The 17,612-nt window shown below is 37.4% G+C and overlaps 1 protein-coding gene across 1 annotated transcript in view; it reads right to left on the bottom strand.

The window, feature by feature from the left end:
- Window positions 1-17,612, bottom strand: part of GXYLT2 (glucoside xylosyltransferase 2) — a 478,768-nt gene that overhangs the window by 280,305 nt on the left and 180,851 nt on the right. The window contains exon 3 of the mRNA XM_044077975.1: window positions 962-1,093. Within this exon, the coding sequence (XP_043933910.1) occupies window positions 962-1,093 (132 nt within the window). The remainder of the gene's footprint in view (window positions 1-961; window positions 1,094-17,612) is intronic.

Below are 17,612 nucleotides of genomic sequence, written 5' to 3' on the forward strand. Positions count from 1 at the left end.
GTAATGTTCAAGTACGGGGTGTTTAGACAATTTGTGTATTTGATTTCCTGGATTTAATAAGAATGATAAATTCCCATTTGTTAACCAGGTAGGTCCAATGGACACACACAGTCCATTTTCATGGATGACCCAGCATCCATGTCTGATTTAATAACTTGCTCAAATTCACACAGTAGGCAAATGAGGTCTGAGGGAATCCAACCATGTACCACAGGAACTACAGCAGACAGCCTTAACACTGCAATAACTGCCAAGTCTAGAATATTTTCAAGGAATATTTCATGAAACATTAATACAGGAAATGTGTTGAAAGATATGCTTTGATAAGACACAGCAGAAAAAAAATCAAGCATTCTAAACAACAAAATTAAAATAAGAAAACAAAAATTGGTCATTCTATCTTAGCCTCTGGCCACATTCAAATCTTTCTTCTAATTCTGTGGTATGCTTCAGAAGTGGCTTTTATACAAACATGCTTTACTTGTATTCAAAGCACTGTACATAAAGTCTCAGATTTCAAATGATACAGAAAAAAATCTTTCACTTCAGCCTTTACCCAACAACCAGCAGCACACTGTCCCAACCTCTCCTATAACAGCACAACGACCCTTCCTTCCATTTATCACCAATTCCCCCGTGCCTAAATCTTCAAGATAATCTGACTTGATTACTGTCACACACTAGATGATGCACACAGTACCAGCCTGTACTGTCAGTCTCTCCTTCTCGCTACTCATTGTATCCCCTCTAACCTGTAAGCATGCCACAGGTAACATCAGGAGCTTTACTTGTGATTCAGACTTCTGATATTAGCTTCATGTGTTGCCATTCGATCAGCATACAGAGTTACCAAAAAGTAAAAAAAAAAAAAAAAATCTTAGAATGCAGTTCAAAACACATGCAGTCAGTGCACTATCACAGAATACCATTTCTTAAATAATGCAGCTGACAGGTGGCTCACCGGCAGAAAAAGGCGCTGTGCTGCACAGGGTTTAAACAGCTTCTTCCACTCCTGGGGGTTTCCTGCTGAAAATGTAATTGGGTATATGTGGAACTGGAATGATGGGGGGTAGTAGTGGTACCATTTCTGCAGCTAAATAAACAAAGAAAAGAAATAAAATATTTCACAGTTAGAATACTCTAAACAGTGACATTCCCATGACCAACTAGAGTTATCACTAAGAAACAGCATTAAACATTTATTTATTTATTTTACATTTGTTTACCGGGAAAGTCCGGGTGGACACGTGTCCTTTTTCAGCGGAGGCCCGGGAAGAAAAGCTCCAGTTAGTGCATATACATACATACATGAATAACATCTGACTATGTAGGCAAGACATATCAAAGTACATACATACATGAATAACATCTGAATATGTAGGCAAGACATATCAAAGTACATACATACATGAACATCTGAATATGTAGGCAAGACATATCAAAGTACATACATACATGAACATCTGAATATGTAGGCAAGATATATCAAAGTACAATTGGCAGTAGATGCATTGCATAACTTAACTGTGAGTTATTTAGATCAGTAAAGGATGAGGTCACACCGGAGTGTAGCACATTGAGATATAGTGCCTTATTTTCACAAGTGATACATAATCTAATAGTACACTAGAGGCATTCTATAAAGGGATGAGAAGATATAGATAGTAAGAGGGTGAAGAGGTAGCAGTTTATGTAGCCTCAAAGTGTGTATTAGCAGGATTTAGGCAGTGGTGAGTAAAGTAGGTTATTAGTCTGTTGGCTAAGGTATGAAGTTACAGTTTCTGAGTTTCATTAGTCAGGAAGATTTGTAAAGGACACAGTTGAGAGTGAGAAGTTTTGTGTCACGTGATGGTGGAGCATGGGCTGAGTGATTTGGTAAGGAGGTGTTTTAGGTTAGTTTTGAATAGAGGTAGGGATGTTTATGGAGGTAATGTTGACTGGCGGTTCATTCCAGATCTGGTTTCATGAAAAGATAATGATATACTGGCAGTTTATAACAAAACTGACAAAGGGTCAGTCTTAGCCTTCCTGGGTCATACTGCTTCCTGAAAATCTGCAAAACCAGCGCACTCAGCAATGGGGAATTGCAGGTTACTAATGATTAGCCATTCTTCCCCCTTCCCTCTCTCTCTCTCTCTGTATCAAGTGTTCTAGGTAACATTTTCCTACCCTAAAAAAACAAAACTGCAGTGAAGCAAAGTATTGTAATCATGCTGTAAGGTACATTACTCTGCTACCTTTTCAAAGGATAACAGGCAGAATCACTGTATGCGGATCTTCTACCAAGTATCAACATGCCTTTATTATGCTAAGTACTAATATAATCTGCTCCCGCCAAAATGGCATGGGGTGACTAGTCGTGCCTCCTTCATAAAATATTTCTTCCTATATTTTCCCATAATATGATACAGTCTATGCTTGTTTTTCCTTAAGTCACCTATAAACACTAAGAATTGGGCAACACTGACTGCAGGCTTTGAGTAGCTTTTGAAATGATAGCCAAGGATTTCGTACTCCCTTTGAGCTTTTTTTTAAACTAGTCACAATCTCAAACAGCAGCATACTGCAAAACATTAAAGAAAGCAAACAACTAGCTTGAAAATAAATTCACATCACAGTGGCTGCCACCATAATGCCGTTTAAATGACTGAACAAATTATAAAACATTAAGCACAGTTATGCAGGGATATCAGTACTACAAAGATTTACAACTAGTGCATTCACTCACTCATTCTTCAGTTTCTCCATTACTCCAAATCGGTCGCAAGGAGTCAGAGACACTGGACACTGCTGGCACCCACTGGACACAAGGCAAGGAAACCAGTCCCAAACAGGGTACCAGCCCACTGCAGTATGCACACACTTACTCACCTCTCATGTGACGCACGTGTTCCTATGGACATTTTGAAGGAACACTAACTCACCTAAAGCACGACTCAGATGCAAGAGAAAACCAAGACACCTGTCAAAATCTCTGCAGACTCCTTATACATTATTTTTTCATCAGTTTCTAATCTTTATTCTCTTAAATGCAACAATGCTATCAAAACACCAAATGCATTTTAAACCAAGTGTGAAAAAATGAGCAGACTTACAAATTGCATCCAGAAGTAAGTGCACTACATGTTACAATCCTCTGTTTTCTCCTTTCTTCAGATCACGTCTGTGGCTAGCCTTCTACAGGCAACAACCAAACTGCTCATTTACCTGTAATCAGTTGGATGGACAATCCCAACTAGACAGCATGGTCTTTTCATGACGGAAGGATGTTCGATAGCATTTGAAAGAATATACCACTTTTCCAGTGGCTCCCAAAGTGACAGTAGGACTTTCTAATTTAACTTGGTATAAGAAAATCATAGGAAAAGTTCAGGTGAAATGAACTTTCAAGTAACATCAGATAATCTACTGCCATACATATGGAGCATCACAGATTGCCTGAGCTGTTTAATTACAAGATTAGGAATCAGGATAACTGTTCAGATGTCTGATCCTGGCTGCCGCTAACTTAGCAAAACTTTTGCAAAGGAAAAATCAGTCCAGTTAAGGATTTAAGCAGATCTTTATTCAAAGATGAACACTCATCCATCTTTACTTGCTCAAAGGTTGTAAATATGTTATATACATACATGCACACACAAATATATATATTTATGCATACTAGGAAGTTTGTAGAATAGGTAAACGTGCTACTTTACTTATTTTTGTTTTATTTTTATTTATTGACATTTGTTAACCGGGTTGGTCCAATGGGCTTGTGGCCTGTTTTCAGCGGAGACCCAAGAAGAGCAGCTCCAGTTACAAACAATTTAGAGGAGTATAAGAAATTTACAGTGTATAAAAACATTTCACAAATAATTACAGAAATCTAAAAATACATGTCCAAATTTGAAAGTAGAAAGCATGCACAAAGTTAAGTATAAATAGCAATTTACAAAGAGAAATATGCATTCTTATAAGATTATTAATTTTGCCAGTATTGTTAGTTGAGCTTACCAGGTAGGTGCCTTGAAAAGATTAATAGGTGAATTAGGGAGAGATAATTACACATACAGGGAAAAAGTGGGTTAAGTTGGTCAAGTACTGGCGTTAACTAGATGAAGTCAGAGTTCTTTTTTTAAAGTGTGATGGGTGGGTAATGGACCATATGTTTATTACAAGCTTGGGCTACGGAGCAGCTATACAGAAGTTTGCCTACATTTTTCTTTGGTTGGTAGATATCCAGGAGTTGCTGGTTAGAGGTGCAGAGGGCCCGAGGTGGGCTACAGGTGGAGACTATGAGTGTAACATTTGAAATTGTGATAGAAGAAGAAGTTGGGGGCGTTGGAGCCATTGGAGAGAGTTTAGGGCCAGGCAGTGGTGTGAGTTGTATGGAGAGTTAGTAATAAATTTAGCGATTTTATGGTATGTTTGTTGAAGTTTGTTCAAGGTTGTGGCCTGAATGTTGGTTAGATCAGGGGCAGCATAAGTGAGGGAAGGGAGGAGTAGTGCCTGTGCAAGGACAGTCTAGCAGTGGAAGATAGAAATTTTCTTTTGCGGTATAGGCAACCTAGTTTCTGATGTGCTTTTTTTATGCACTGGAGTATGTGCAGGTTGAATCTGAGTTCATCGTCAATGATGACACCGAGGAGTTTTGTGTGTGTTTCAGGATTAATGACTGTATTGTTGGAGGATGTAATAGAAAAGGTCGATTTATGGTGACGGAGAACGGGGGAGAAAAAGTAAGAGTTTGGTCTTTTTAGGGTTAAAGATGAGTAGGTTGTCAGATAACCATTGTTCAGTTGATAGAAAGGTGTGTCGGGTTAGGAAAAGTTATTGTAATGAGTTAACATTCAGTTCTATTTAGCATGGATATCGGTTACCCCTTCAGTGAGGAACATGAACTTTAACAACCCCAGAAGAGGAACACTCCTCGTAATGAGATTTTGGACAAGAACCAGCTCACAAACTGTGCATCTCTGCATGTGTCCAGCGACCTGCTGAACTTACAGCCCAATTCTTCTCAATTTTTTCACTTTAAATAGTGTAGGTGGCTGTTTCTTCTAAAACACATACAATAAAAGCTTTATCATTGTTAAGTCCCTGCCTCTGCTACACATCGGCAGCCTGCTATACACCTTTGCACTTAGCAGATCTCTACAGCTTTATCAGTCTACATTTCCCCTCTCCTCTTTTCCCCATTTCCTTCCCACTGGATAACTTCCTGTTTTTTCGAACGTTACCATTACATACTATCCTAACTCTCAGGTTCCCTCCTCCCTCTCTCCCTTTTACTGTTTTTTTTTATATACTTTCTGTCCTGTGTCTATGTTTTTACCATCTGTTTTTTCCTCTCCCTCTCTCCCCACTCAGAACTTGCTACTTACACTACACAGATTTTACTCACCTTACATTCCCGATTGGCCCAGACTCAAAGGATGCACCAGGAACTATCAGCATAGTTTCTTACTTTTGGCCCCTTCTCTGCTGTTTCATTTTTCTTACCCCTTTTCCCTTCTCTCCTGTTTTTCCCCGCATTCTTTGTGTATTTTAAAATCTTCTGTTAGCATTCTCCACTAATTTTCCTCTTTCTCCCTTCCCTAAACTAAGTTCTCCCTGGCGATTTGTGCGAGATACGGGCCCTGGCTACAGCGTACAATTTAATTTTAATGCATTATTGCAAGTTACGTTTATGCTGAGCATTTCTAATCCAGCTGGCTCTCTTGTACGGCATTAAAGGTACATCTGCTATTGTTTATGTCCTGTGTAGTGTCGTATCCATGCTGGCTGCGCTCTGCTCAGTATTTATCTGTGGATTTTTCCACTGACTGTAATGCTTAGAAATTCTATGTAACGAGGTTTTAACTGTTTTAACGAACTAGGTCTATTTATTGTACAGAGCTTTTGTAGCTTACTTTTTGTTTTGTAACATAATTACGATTCTGGTACTACAACATACTGTAGCCTTGTTTTTAACATAAATAGATGTAGTCACCAGTTTTGTGTATCTTAATCCCTTGTCACCAGTTTTGTGTATCTTAATCCCTTGTCACCAGTTTTGTGTTTTTGTGCATCTTAATCCCTTGTCACCAGTTTTGTGCATCTTAATCCCTTGCTTTTACTCTGGTTATTTCATTTTCTACATTTAAATCTTTGGTTGGCAGCTGCATTTCTTAGAGATTTTTTACTTTGAAAAGAGAAGTTGTATGGCTGTTTTTGTTGATTACCAGGTATTTGGAAACTAATTACTGCTGGACCGCTTACTCACTTGTTTCACATGATGTTTCACATCGTTTGAGTGAACTTGCTTCAATGGATTTTACACCTGTTGTACAGAAATACAATATATATTCTGTTAATTACAAGAGCTTTTTTTCACAGTTTTAATTTGTACCTAGTTAACTGGAATACCTTCTTAGATTAATACTTGGCTTCTGTTTCTAGCTAGCCCTTCACCTATATTACTTGTTGTTTTTGCTCTTACTAATCCTGTTCCTTTCTGCCCTTTTCACAGATTTCTGACAAGAACCAGCTCAATGAAACTGTGCATCTCTGCATGTGTCCAGCGACCTGCTGAACTTCTCTATAGTGGATGGGGCTGTAAGAGTGTTGCATGTGTGCTATGTCTTTAAGAAGCATGCAATGCTGTGCGTGCATGTATAAATTCCAGACATGTGCAATCCCTAGTACCATTTTGTAGAAGCAACCAGTAAGTGAGCATGTATGATCTCAGCAGTTAGTTTGTATACAAGTTACTTAGTCATAGTCAAATAAGCCTTTACAGTGATGTGTTTGCAAAGAATAAAGCTGCTTAAACAGAACCTACGAAGACTCATTTATTCGTATACCAACACGAAAGCGACATGGTGCCAGAATTGGGATGGAAAAGAGCAAAACATTTGGACCCATGACATGTAAAGACGACAACGAAGATAAAACCAAGAGAAAACAGAAGAATTAAAGGTAATGAAAAGCAATACAAATTATTTACTCAATGCAAAGAGGCAAGAAAAGGGCATAAACCACATTATCAGGCGTGCGGAAAGCACAAAACGTTTTTTAACTAAAGAAAATGTTTATGATAAAAGAATTTGACAAAACGAATGTGCTTAAAGTACAAAACAAGCTTGTTTAAGGCAGAAAGACCCATGTTTAAGGCAGAATTGGGCATGTTTAGAATAAAATGAGCATAAAGTACGTACGCTGGGCATAAAAAAGAAAAAGGGTTTAAACAAGCACAAAGACTATAATAAGAAAAAAGAAAAGGGCACAGTAAGTAAAAATAAAGCAAGGCGACTGCTATGTTGGGCAAAGTGCTGTGTTTGGGGTGTAACTATGACTTCGTATGATATCAAATGCATAATTAAAGTCATTTGAAGTATCACAGTGTTTGTAAAAGTGCTTACAGTGTGTGCTTATTACTGTGCATGTATTTCAGAGAGTTCACCGTGTGTGAAGTGCAACTATTTTGTGTAATTTTGTGTAATTCAGTCAAAGCAAGGTTATTTGAAGAAAGTTCTTGTGATAGGTGTGTCTGTTCACAAAGTGTTGCGATTACAGAGTGCTTCTTGTACTGTAAGAAGTTGTCTAGCAAGGTGCCGCCATTTTGGGGACATTTTGGTCTATTGCATCTAGTCATTTACAAAGTGCAGACACTTCAAAAGACATTGAATTTGGGCAACAAAAGTCTGACTGTTCAAATTGTGCAATTCCTTGACGAGTTTCTTGCATTTAAGAAAGTATTTTTTTTTTTTTTAACAAAATATTACAAGTGTATCATAGTGCTCGTGAATTGCTCAGTTGCATTGCAAAGTTCTCAAATGCTTCTTAAAGCGACGATTTTAATGTGTGATGGCGCATGACTGTAGCATGCCTGCCTTTATTGATAAAATTCCAAGCAATTACTTTATCATTTTTGCCTTTACCAATTCCGAAAGCTGACATTTCTGCCTTTACCTATCGAAAATTTCTTAAGCACTGCAAAGTCCGAGAAACTATTTCTTTAAGCTCTGTAAAACAGTAAAAAGCTTGAAAAACTATTCCACAGAGTTTCGCAAAGCACTAAGAAGTCTAAAAAGTTATTTTTCAAGGCACTATAAAGCATGGAGAAAGCTCAAAGGTTATTTCACAAACTACCATAAAGCATCAAGAAACTAAAAAGCTATTTCGCACAGCACAGTGAAGCATTAAGAAATCTGAAAAGTTATTCCGCAAAGTGCAATAAAGCATCGAGAAGCCAGAGAAGTTTATTTCGCAAAGTCCAGTTAGTTGAAAGCACTACATGGTTATTCATTCACACAATTCCAATAAGCTTAAAGAAAAAGTACAGGTATAGAGCACAAAAGCATTGACCAAACTGTACATACACACACACACACACACACACACACACACACACACACACACACACACACACACACATATTTGGACGTATTTTCAAGACCCTTCGCTGGTATGTGTTAATATGGCAGACAGATTTTGAAAACATTAACCACTTGTGTTTGACTACAATACTGCAGAGAACTGGAGAATATCTGAACAAAAGAATGATATTTTTATACAAGCAGCTTATGCAGATAGAGATGCATGCACAAGGGCATTTACTTTGCTAAATCTATCAGGATCTGATATAGAAAGAGAGCGACCATTTGTATATGTGCCAGCAGTATATGAAGGTGAGGGTGCAGACCGCCATATTGTTGTGCAAGTTGAATCCATTGAAGACCCAGTGTGTTTACGAAAGTTCAGAGAAATATGCAACCCCCAGACGAACATTACATTAAAGAGGCATTTGTTTTACACAAGAAATCAGAAACCAGGGGAAACATTTGCAGCTTATACAACTGACTTGAGAAACAAGGCTAAAACGTGTCAGTTTGGTGACATGAAAGATGAGCTGATAAGGACAGAATTGTATGTGGTATTAATAGTGCTGCAGTGAGAAGGATTTTGCTTCGTGATAATGATATGACATTAAGCAAAGCAATAGAGATTGGTCAGATCCACAAGGTGACAAAGGCATGCGAACATGCTTACAAGTGACAAAAGCATAGTTTCAGTAAGCTCCAGAGCAAATGTAGATAGTATGCAACACATAGCAAGCAGAAACAGGCCTAAGCAAAGGGCAGCCACAGGGTTTCCAAAGAAGGTGCCATGTTTCCCAGAGAGTTCCAGAAAAAGTGCAAACTCCACCACCAGCTCAGTGCCATACAAACGTGAGTTAGCAAAACCCAAGTCTAACTTTATTGTTAACTGTCATAATTGTGAAGCAAACCATGAGTCTAAGAAAGAAATGTTTAGCATATGGTCAGCACTGCCATAAGTGGAAGAAATGGAACCACTTTCAAAAGTTTTTCAAATCAAGTAAGCCTCACACAGTTGCAAAGAAAGGTCGCACAAGAAAGCAAGTTGATCAAGTAGAGCCAAAACAGTTCGTTTTATACACGGATGGTGTATTAGTACTGGGAGAAAGAGCTGATGCAGTAAACTTATTGACAAGGAGTGAAGTGTTTTGCACAGTTCAGATCAATGGGAAATCCACAGAGTTCAAAGTAGACACTGGATCAAAGTGCAATTTTATATCAGCAGATATATTTGCAAAACTGAGAATCAATGAACAACTCAATGTAACCATCAGTGCGAGACTTGTTGCATATGGAGGTGAAGAAATTCAAACCGAGGTTCAGTAATGCTTTTATGTTATTTGGCTGAGAGCGGTTACAACTTATTATTCTATGTAGTCCAACAACCAGTGCAATCTTTACTAGGTATCAAAGATAGTTTGAGAATGAATCTGCTTTCTTTTGCTAAAGAAGTTCATTATGTGAGTGCAATTCCAAGTTCAAGTTTTTCAGAAGCCATTTTCTCAGAGTATGCTGATTTTTTTTTTATAAGTTGGGCAAACTTCCAAGTTGTGCATTCTATGAAATTAGTCCCAGAGGTCACTGCAGCAGTCAGACCAGCAAGAAAAGTTCCAATAGCTATGCAAGATAAAGTCTAAGCTCACGTGGATAAGATGGTGCAGCAAGCTGTGATTTGTCCAGTCACATAGCCAACTGAATGGGTGTCATCCATGGTAGCCACTTATAAGAAAGGCTCAGACGAAATCAGAATATGCACTGACCCTAGAAATTTGAACAAAGCATTAAAGAGGCCATATTATCCAGTGCATACAGTTGAGGAAGTTGTAGCTCTAATACCAAATGCCACTGTATTTTCTGTTTTGGATGCAAAGAGCTCATTCTGGCAAGTGATGCTTGATTGCACATCCTCATTTCTAACTACTTTTGGTACCCCATTTGGCAGACATAAATTCCTTAGGATGCCATTTGGAATAAATTCTGCAAGTGAAGTCTTCCAACGTGCAATGGAACAAATTTTTTCAGGTAATCCTTGTGCCATAATAGTAGACTATTAGTTGGAGGCAATGGCGATACAGAGCATGACAGAAACCTCAAGAAAGTTCTAGACAGAGCACGTGAAGTAAATTTGAAGCTTAATCCCCTGAAGTGCAAATTCAGACTTCCAGAAGTAACCTACGTAGGACATTTGTTTACAAGTACAGGCTTGAGACCTGACCCAACTAAACAAACAGCTATTTAGAGATGTTAGCACCAGATAATGGGCAAGGTTTACAGCATTTTCTGGGCATGGTCAACTATTGGGCAAGTTTATACCAGATTTCAGTTAATTGACAGCAACTATGACAGAGCTAACACACAAAAATGTTGTATGGTCATGGTTACATCATCATCAAAAGGCATTTGATGACTTTAAGCAGAAACTTTCCACCCCCCCCCCCCTACGTTAAGGTACTATGATGTGAATAAACCAGTTGTCTTATCCTGTGATGCTATTAATTTTGGTCTTGGTGCAGTTATTCTTCAAGAGGGCAGACCAGCAGCCTATGCATCTAGGACACTTAGTCAAACTGAGATGCATTATACTCAAATTGAGAGAGCTTTTGGCAATAGTTTTTGCATGTTCCAGGTTTCACGATTATATTTACGGTTGAGCTATTCAAACTGAAACTCATCATCAGCCTCTAGTTACTATTCTAAAGAAGCTTATGCATTCTGCAAACCCTGGCTTACTAAGAAAACCCAAACTCTCATCATAATAGAGATCTACTTGGAAACTCTGGCAGAAAACCAAATCTCCCATATACTACCAAAAATATACAGAACTATGTAATCTGATCAAAAAACACAAACTCTGATAAAATCAGCTTCTACCACACACCCCTAACTGCTCATACTAGTAATCCCAAAAAATGTTGCCACTCAAGTAAACCAAATTCTCCACCCAGGTAACCCCTCTACACCAAATCCTTGCCCCAGTAACTCTCCCACAGAAACTGGTTATATCTTTAATACTTATTTTATTGATAACTTATACAAAATTATGCCTTCCTCCAACCCTACCTATCAGTCATCTCCTAGTACACACCCACTACTTAACTCATCATTCTCTTTAAGCTCTATACCCACTAATTATATCAAAAGATTCTTAATATACATAAGCCATGCCCCCCTTCAGCTAACAACCTACCTCCTCTATTCTTAAAAATTGCTGCCAATTCCATTGCATACCCAGTGTCTATTCTCATTAACCACTTTGTGAATCCACTGTCCCAACTCTTTGGAAAAAATTCTACATCATACCTATCCATAAAGGGGGGAACTCTGTACAACTTTCTAATTACCGCCCAATCACCATACTATTGCCTCTCTCCAAAATTCTAGAACATTGTGTCCATAAACAATTTCTATCTTATCTACGGCATGAAAACCTCATCTCCCCTATCCAGTATGGCTTCCGCCTCCACCACAGCACTAATACAGCTCTTATCTCCTTTATAAACTCAATCTCACTAGCTAGAAACAATAATAAGCTAGTTTTCAGTCTCTTCTTAGACCTTTCCAAAGTCTTTGATGCTGCCACCCATTCCATCCTCCTTTCTAAACTAACACAACTCAACCTCTTCCCTACAACTATTTGCTGGTTTACTAGCTACCTCACTAACGGACAGCAAATCAGTCAAATGGTTCTCTGCTCTATCTCCATTTCTCCCCACAAAATGGGTGTCCCACAAGGCTCTATTCTTGGCCCCCTTCTTTTTAATATATTTACTAACCAACTTTACACTTCTTGTCACCTGTCTTCATACAGTATACAGATTATTCCACTATTATCACTTCTGCTGACAATCCCTCTGATCTGCTTTCCCTTACTCAAACCTCCTTTAACATCACTGTAACCTGGCTAAGTAATCACAATCTTATCCTTAACCCTAACAAGACAAAACTTTGCCTATTCCTACCAATTTCTCTCAGTCATCTTAAATCTTCTTTTACCATCTCTTCCTTAAAAAATATCATCATCTCGGCTGAACATCACACAAAGTTACTTGGGGTTATCATAGACGACCAGCTTAAGTTCAATCTCCATGTACTGAACTATGTAAAGAAAACTCACCAAAAACTTGGCTTGCTGTATAGAAACCAAAAGTTCCTTACCCCCAAGTCCAGAATCTTTCTTGCTCAAGCTTATCTCCTTCCTAACCTCCTGTATTCCTCTCAGGTTCTTACCAACTTACGGTCCACCCTTCTACCCAAACTTGATTCCACATATAACAAATTAGCCCGATTTGCTTGCTAATTTGCCTTCAAAATCTCATTACTGTCTTGTACTCCAGTAACTCAAGTGGTTAGAATTTCCTAACCAACACTTATTTTCTCAATCATAATCCACGCCATTCTAAATAAACCCTCCTCCTGTCCTAGCATATCTTCTCATCTCCCTTTATTATCCACCATGCCCCCTTAGAAGTTCAGACCAACATCTCTTACAGATTCATAAACCAAAAAATACTTTAGGTCAAAACCTTTATTCCTATCTTCCTGATCTCTTGGAATAAGCTCCCCTTGACTCTTAGAAAAATCACCTTTGCACATAAATTCAACACAGCTCCAAGATACGTCTTTGTAACCATCCTAACCAAACTTTTTCCTCTCCCTCCTTTTTCTGCCCTTCTTTCCCCCGTCTTTTTCCTCTCCTCCACCTCCCTTCTCATTAAACCCTAGAAGTATTCCATCTTCCTGAACTTTTATTCTATCCTCTAATCTTCTAAACTTGACATCCCATTTTCAAGTATATCTTGTCGAGAAAATAATATGCTACCTATTAACATTTGTAATCTATACACATTATTGTATTTTTATTCTAATTAATTTTTGTAACCTGTTTATATTTCTGTACCAAAAAAGTTTTTTTTTTTATATTACCTGTCCTCTAAATCTATTTGAATATAATCTTTGTATACATTTTTTTCTTCACTTCAGAGATTTTTCTCCCTGAGTCACCGCTGAAAATGGAGACAAGCTCAGATGGACTAACCCGGTCAACAAATGTCAAATAAATACATAAATAAATATTCTGAGTAATATTTTTAGTAATACGAGTTTTTAAGGTACATTAATTTAAAGGAGATTTACCCTTTAAATAGGGTAGGTAATTTAACTCAGGTGAGGGTATTCTTTTCATATATGAGTGTTGGTAAATGTCTCTGCTTTTTCTTGTGTGTATTAAGAGTAGCATTGTATTTGTTAGTTATGTTTAGTTCTCTATTTGTATGTGTTGTTTCACTTTCCTTTGTAATCTCAAGAATTGAGCTGATGCACGAAATTTCATTCAGGTTACACATGTGTGGTTCTAAAGAACAAAAAAGTTTACTTTGACTTTAATTATTCCAGTGGACAGTTTATGCCATGTGGCTTCTTAGATTTGTATTAAAATGGGGAGGTTTGTTGATTTATTCATTCTGATGAAGTTCTGACTAAATAAAGAATGAAAGCACTCAATCTTTATTTTTGGTTTCCTGGCCTGCTTTTGGAAGAATGTTTAAAGGATTTTTCTTTGTTATGTGTGCAATCTGGAGTTTGGTCTAAGTAAACTTGCTGTGTTCTCACTGTGCTTCCTTTGATTTCCTCCATCAGTTTTATCATTCACCTATCACTGGTTCCTTACTAGTTATCCAATTTCTGATCATATTTTTAGCTGCAAGAAACTGCAATAATTTTGTTAATCTTGCAGTATTCCTTGGGGCACAGAATATATCCTCCCAAGTCTTATCTAGGAGTTCAAAGTCCATCAATTTCTGCCATTCACCTCTCATCTGATCTACTGAACTCCTATTACAGCTTTATACATTCTACTCGGAGTTCTAACTTCAATTAACATGCTTATCAAGAAGGGTTGTTCCTCACTCTCTTCTTTAATTAGGCCATCATATATTTTCAGAATATCAAATAAACCTCTATATTTTTAGATCTCTTCAATTTGGATCACAAAAAAAGGTCTTTAATTTTTGCCAATCTAAATTAACAAGTTCTTCTCTAACTTCATCCTGAAAACAGCATCTCCTAACCCCTTTACACCAATGTTATACTACTGGAGCATTTTTAATTTGCCTGTGCTTACTCAGTCCTATTGGTCATACATCAAACTTCCAAAATGCATATTCTGGACCACTGAAGTTCATCAAATCAGCTAAATACATATTTCCTAGAATATTTTTTTTGCTTCCTTTTTTCATAACCAGGGAGCAAATACCCAAGTTTTAATTTATCCCTTCCAGATTTTCCTGTGCTGTTATCATTTCCTTCCATCTAGCCCTATAGGTTTTGTCTTGCATCAAATAAATCTCAGTTGTACTGCCTAATGATCCTCTAAGGCTAGGAATTGCTGAGCTGTCCCTAGTTACTGGTAGAATAATTTCCTGCCATCGTACCCAGGGTGTCTTCCCACCTATACAAATTTCATTACTTTCCTTCTCAACTTATCCCAAAAACTTTCTCTGGGGTTATATAAAAAGACTTAGGATAAATATATTGCTATTGGACCTACAAACGTCTACTACTTGGATTCTTTAATCCATACCGCATACTAAATATTCCCACTTTCGTATCTGTCCATTTACCTTGGAGACTGAAAGTTTTCAATTTCCTTTAGGTGTATCAGATGCTGTTCTGTATTGAAACCCCCAAGTATTTTATTTTATAATGACTCCATAATGCTGAATAACTTTGCATCAAGTGTCGGGATGGTGCATAACTTATACATGGTGCCTTGGTTTTCCCAATATTTATATTATAACCAGATATAGTGGAAAATTGATCAAGTAGATTTTAGTTTTTTAGGTCATTATTTGGTCAAGTCATGTATATAAAATCATCATCTGCAAATAAAGCCAACTTCTATTCAGCTTTGTGCCATTCCCAACCTTTGATGCCAGATCATCATATCTTCTCTGCCAAAGGCTCTAACTCAATGGTGAAAAGGTGCGGTGACAGGGAGCAAAACTGTCTGATGCCTCTCCAAATTAAGAACTCCTCTGCAAATCTTGAGTTAACTTTAAATTACTGCCTTCACTTCTGGGTATATCACAGCTATCAGTGATATTAATTCTAATGAGAAACCAATTCTTCACATTATTTTCCATAAATAGGGTAGTTTCACCATATCGAAAGCCTTTTTGGCATCTAGTGGAAGAAAAAGTATCTGCTCTTGTAATGACTCAGCTTGGTGATGAATTAAAATGTTTTAATTATGTTGTCAAATATTGTTTTTTCCTTTATGCAACCAGACCGATTGATCTCAACTTGGGGTAAACTCAAGTGGACCCCCCTCTGGTCTATATGAGCCAGGGTCAGATGTGTCTTTTCCTTCTTTCAGTTTTACTGACACTACTGCTTTCTTCCAGGAAATGGGCATTTCTTTATGTTTAAAAAATGTGTTAAACAGTTTGTACTAAATAGGTATTTTGTTTTTAATTTTTTCCCAGATTCCACGGATACACTATCCCAACGCTGGTTTATTTGGTCCTCAATCTCTAATAAGGCTATTAGCTTTATTAAGTTGTCCGCTTCCTCTTTCTTTAGTGTGGGCAATTCGATGTCTTGCATAAAATCCTCAAACCTTCCCATGTCTCCTCCTTTGTCTCAGACATACAGGTTTTCATAGAATTTTCTAAAGGTTTCTCCTATTAATTCCAGCTCTCTAATTAATGTACCCCTTCTCCCATCTCTTATCTTGAGCATACTACTCTCAATTTTCCTCATCTTAATCTACAAGCTAAAAGTTGTTGATGTTTAGGCGAGCTTACTGAAAACAGATCTTAATTTGAGTTATTTTTTTCCACTATTATCTTTTGCTGGGCATGCCATGCATCCTCCTGTTTCTTCAATTCATCTCCATTTACTTCCAATTCTTCTAGAGAAGTTTCCTGCAGTGTTATGTGCAATGTTACTCTCTCACTCTCTCTCTCTAGTTGTCTGTCTTCCCATTCCTTATTCTCCCAACTTTTTAAAAATTCCTTTCATTTTTTTTTCTTCAATTTCCTGCTCTATTTCTGAAACAATTTATATCATTTTCTCTATGCTTTTTAACTTTTGCTTATTATTTAACCAAGCAGTATTAAATAGTCAATACCTCTTCTTAATTTCCTTGAGGTAACAATCCTACTGAGACTGGCGCATTATCGGATAACAACGTGAGATGTGTATACATTCCCCGTAGTAAGTGCTCATATGTTCTTATGCAATGTCAATTATATCTAATCTAGACCAAGTATTAAATTGTTCTGATTTACGTGTTAACTTTCTCTCAACTATCCCACTCTCACCTATACCTCACCAGCCAAATACTTTTAAGACTCTGTGCGATGCTTTCCCCCTTTGCTAAAGCTGTTTTGCCCCTTGGCCCTTCTGTAATGTCTTCACTAGGTGTTACCATGTTCCAGTCTCCACCTAAAATACCTGTATCCTGTGTATCTACTGCATTTGTTCTGGTTTCAGTAAGCCCAGTTCTATCAGTTTTCGGTGGCATACAGAAGTTTCCTATTACCAGACAGCCATTCCAGTACCCTCTTACCAGGATAAATATATCTTTACTATCTATTACTGGATCTTCTATTTCTACCCCCCTAGCCAAACCTCAACAAGGTCCTTAGCACTCGTTTTCTGCTGACTATAGTAATAAAATATCCTTTAGTGACACTTACAAATTCCTCATTTTTCAACTTACTCAGATGCATTTCCTGCATAACAATATCCCACTTTTGTTTAATATAACGTGGGATGTTCAGGCTCTTTTGTCTTTCCTTCTAGTAGACTGCTAGCATTCTACGTTGTTATCTGCGATGTCATTATTTCAAAGTATTATTTTCTGATGTATTTTCTCTTACTACCATATAGCTGGTTAACCACCTTGTTAGCACTTTTAGGAAAATATACCTGTATAAATTCATGCATGTGATCCTGACTGACTAGAATACTTAGCTTAATCATTTTTATTAAAAAAACAATACTGCAAAAAAAATATAAAATAACTGACAATATACAAGTCCAACCCTTCCTTCATGTGTTGTGTCTGAGCTATCGCTTCACATGTCTGCTGTCTCATTGCAATCAATGCATCTTCCTCCCTCACTGATGTGTTTTTTTCTATAGTTCCCTAATAAGATATCACTTCTTTAACTATCTGACCCAATTTCACATCTCTTTTTTGGACAAAAGAAAATATTTTAATCATGTCACTTAATGTTACTCTCATTTCTCTTATCCCATAGCAAT

This window comes from Protopterus annectens, chromosome 7.part0 (assembly GCF_019279795.1).
Source record: "Protopterus annectens isolate FY-2018-M chromosome 7.part0, PAN1.0, whole genome shotgun sequence".
NCBI classification, from domain to species: Eukaryota; Metazoa; Chordata; order Ceratodontiformes; family Protopteridae; genus Protopterus; species Protopterus annectens.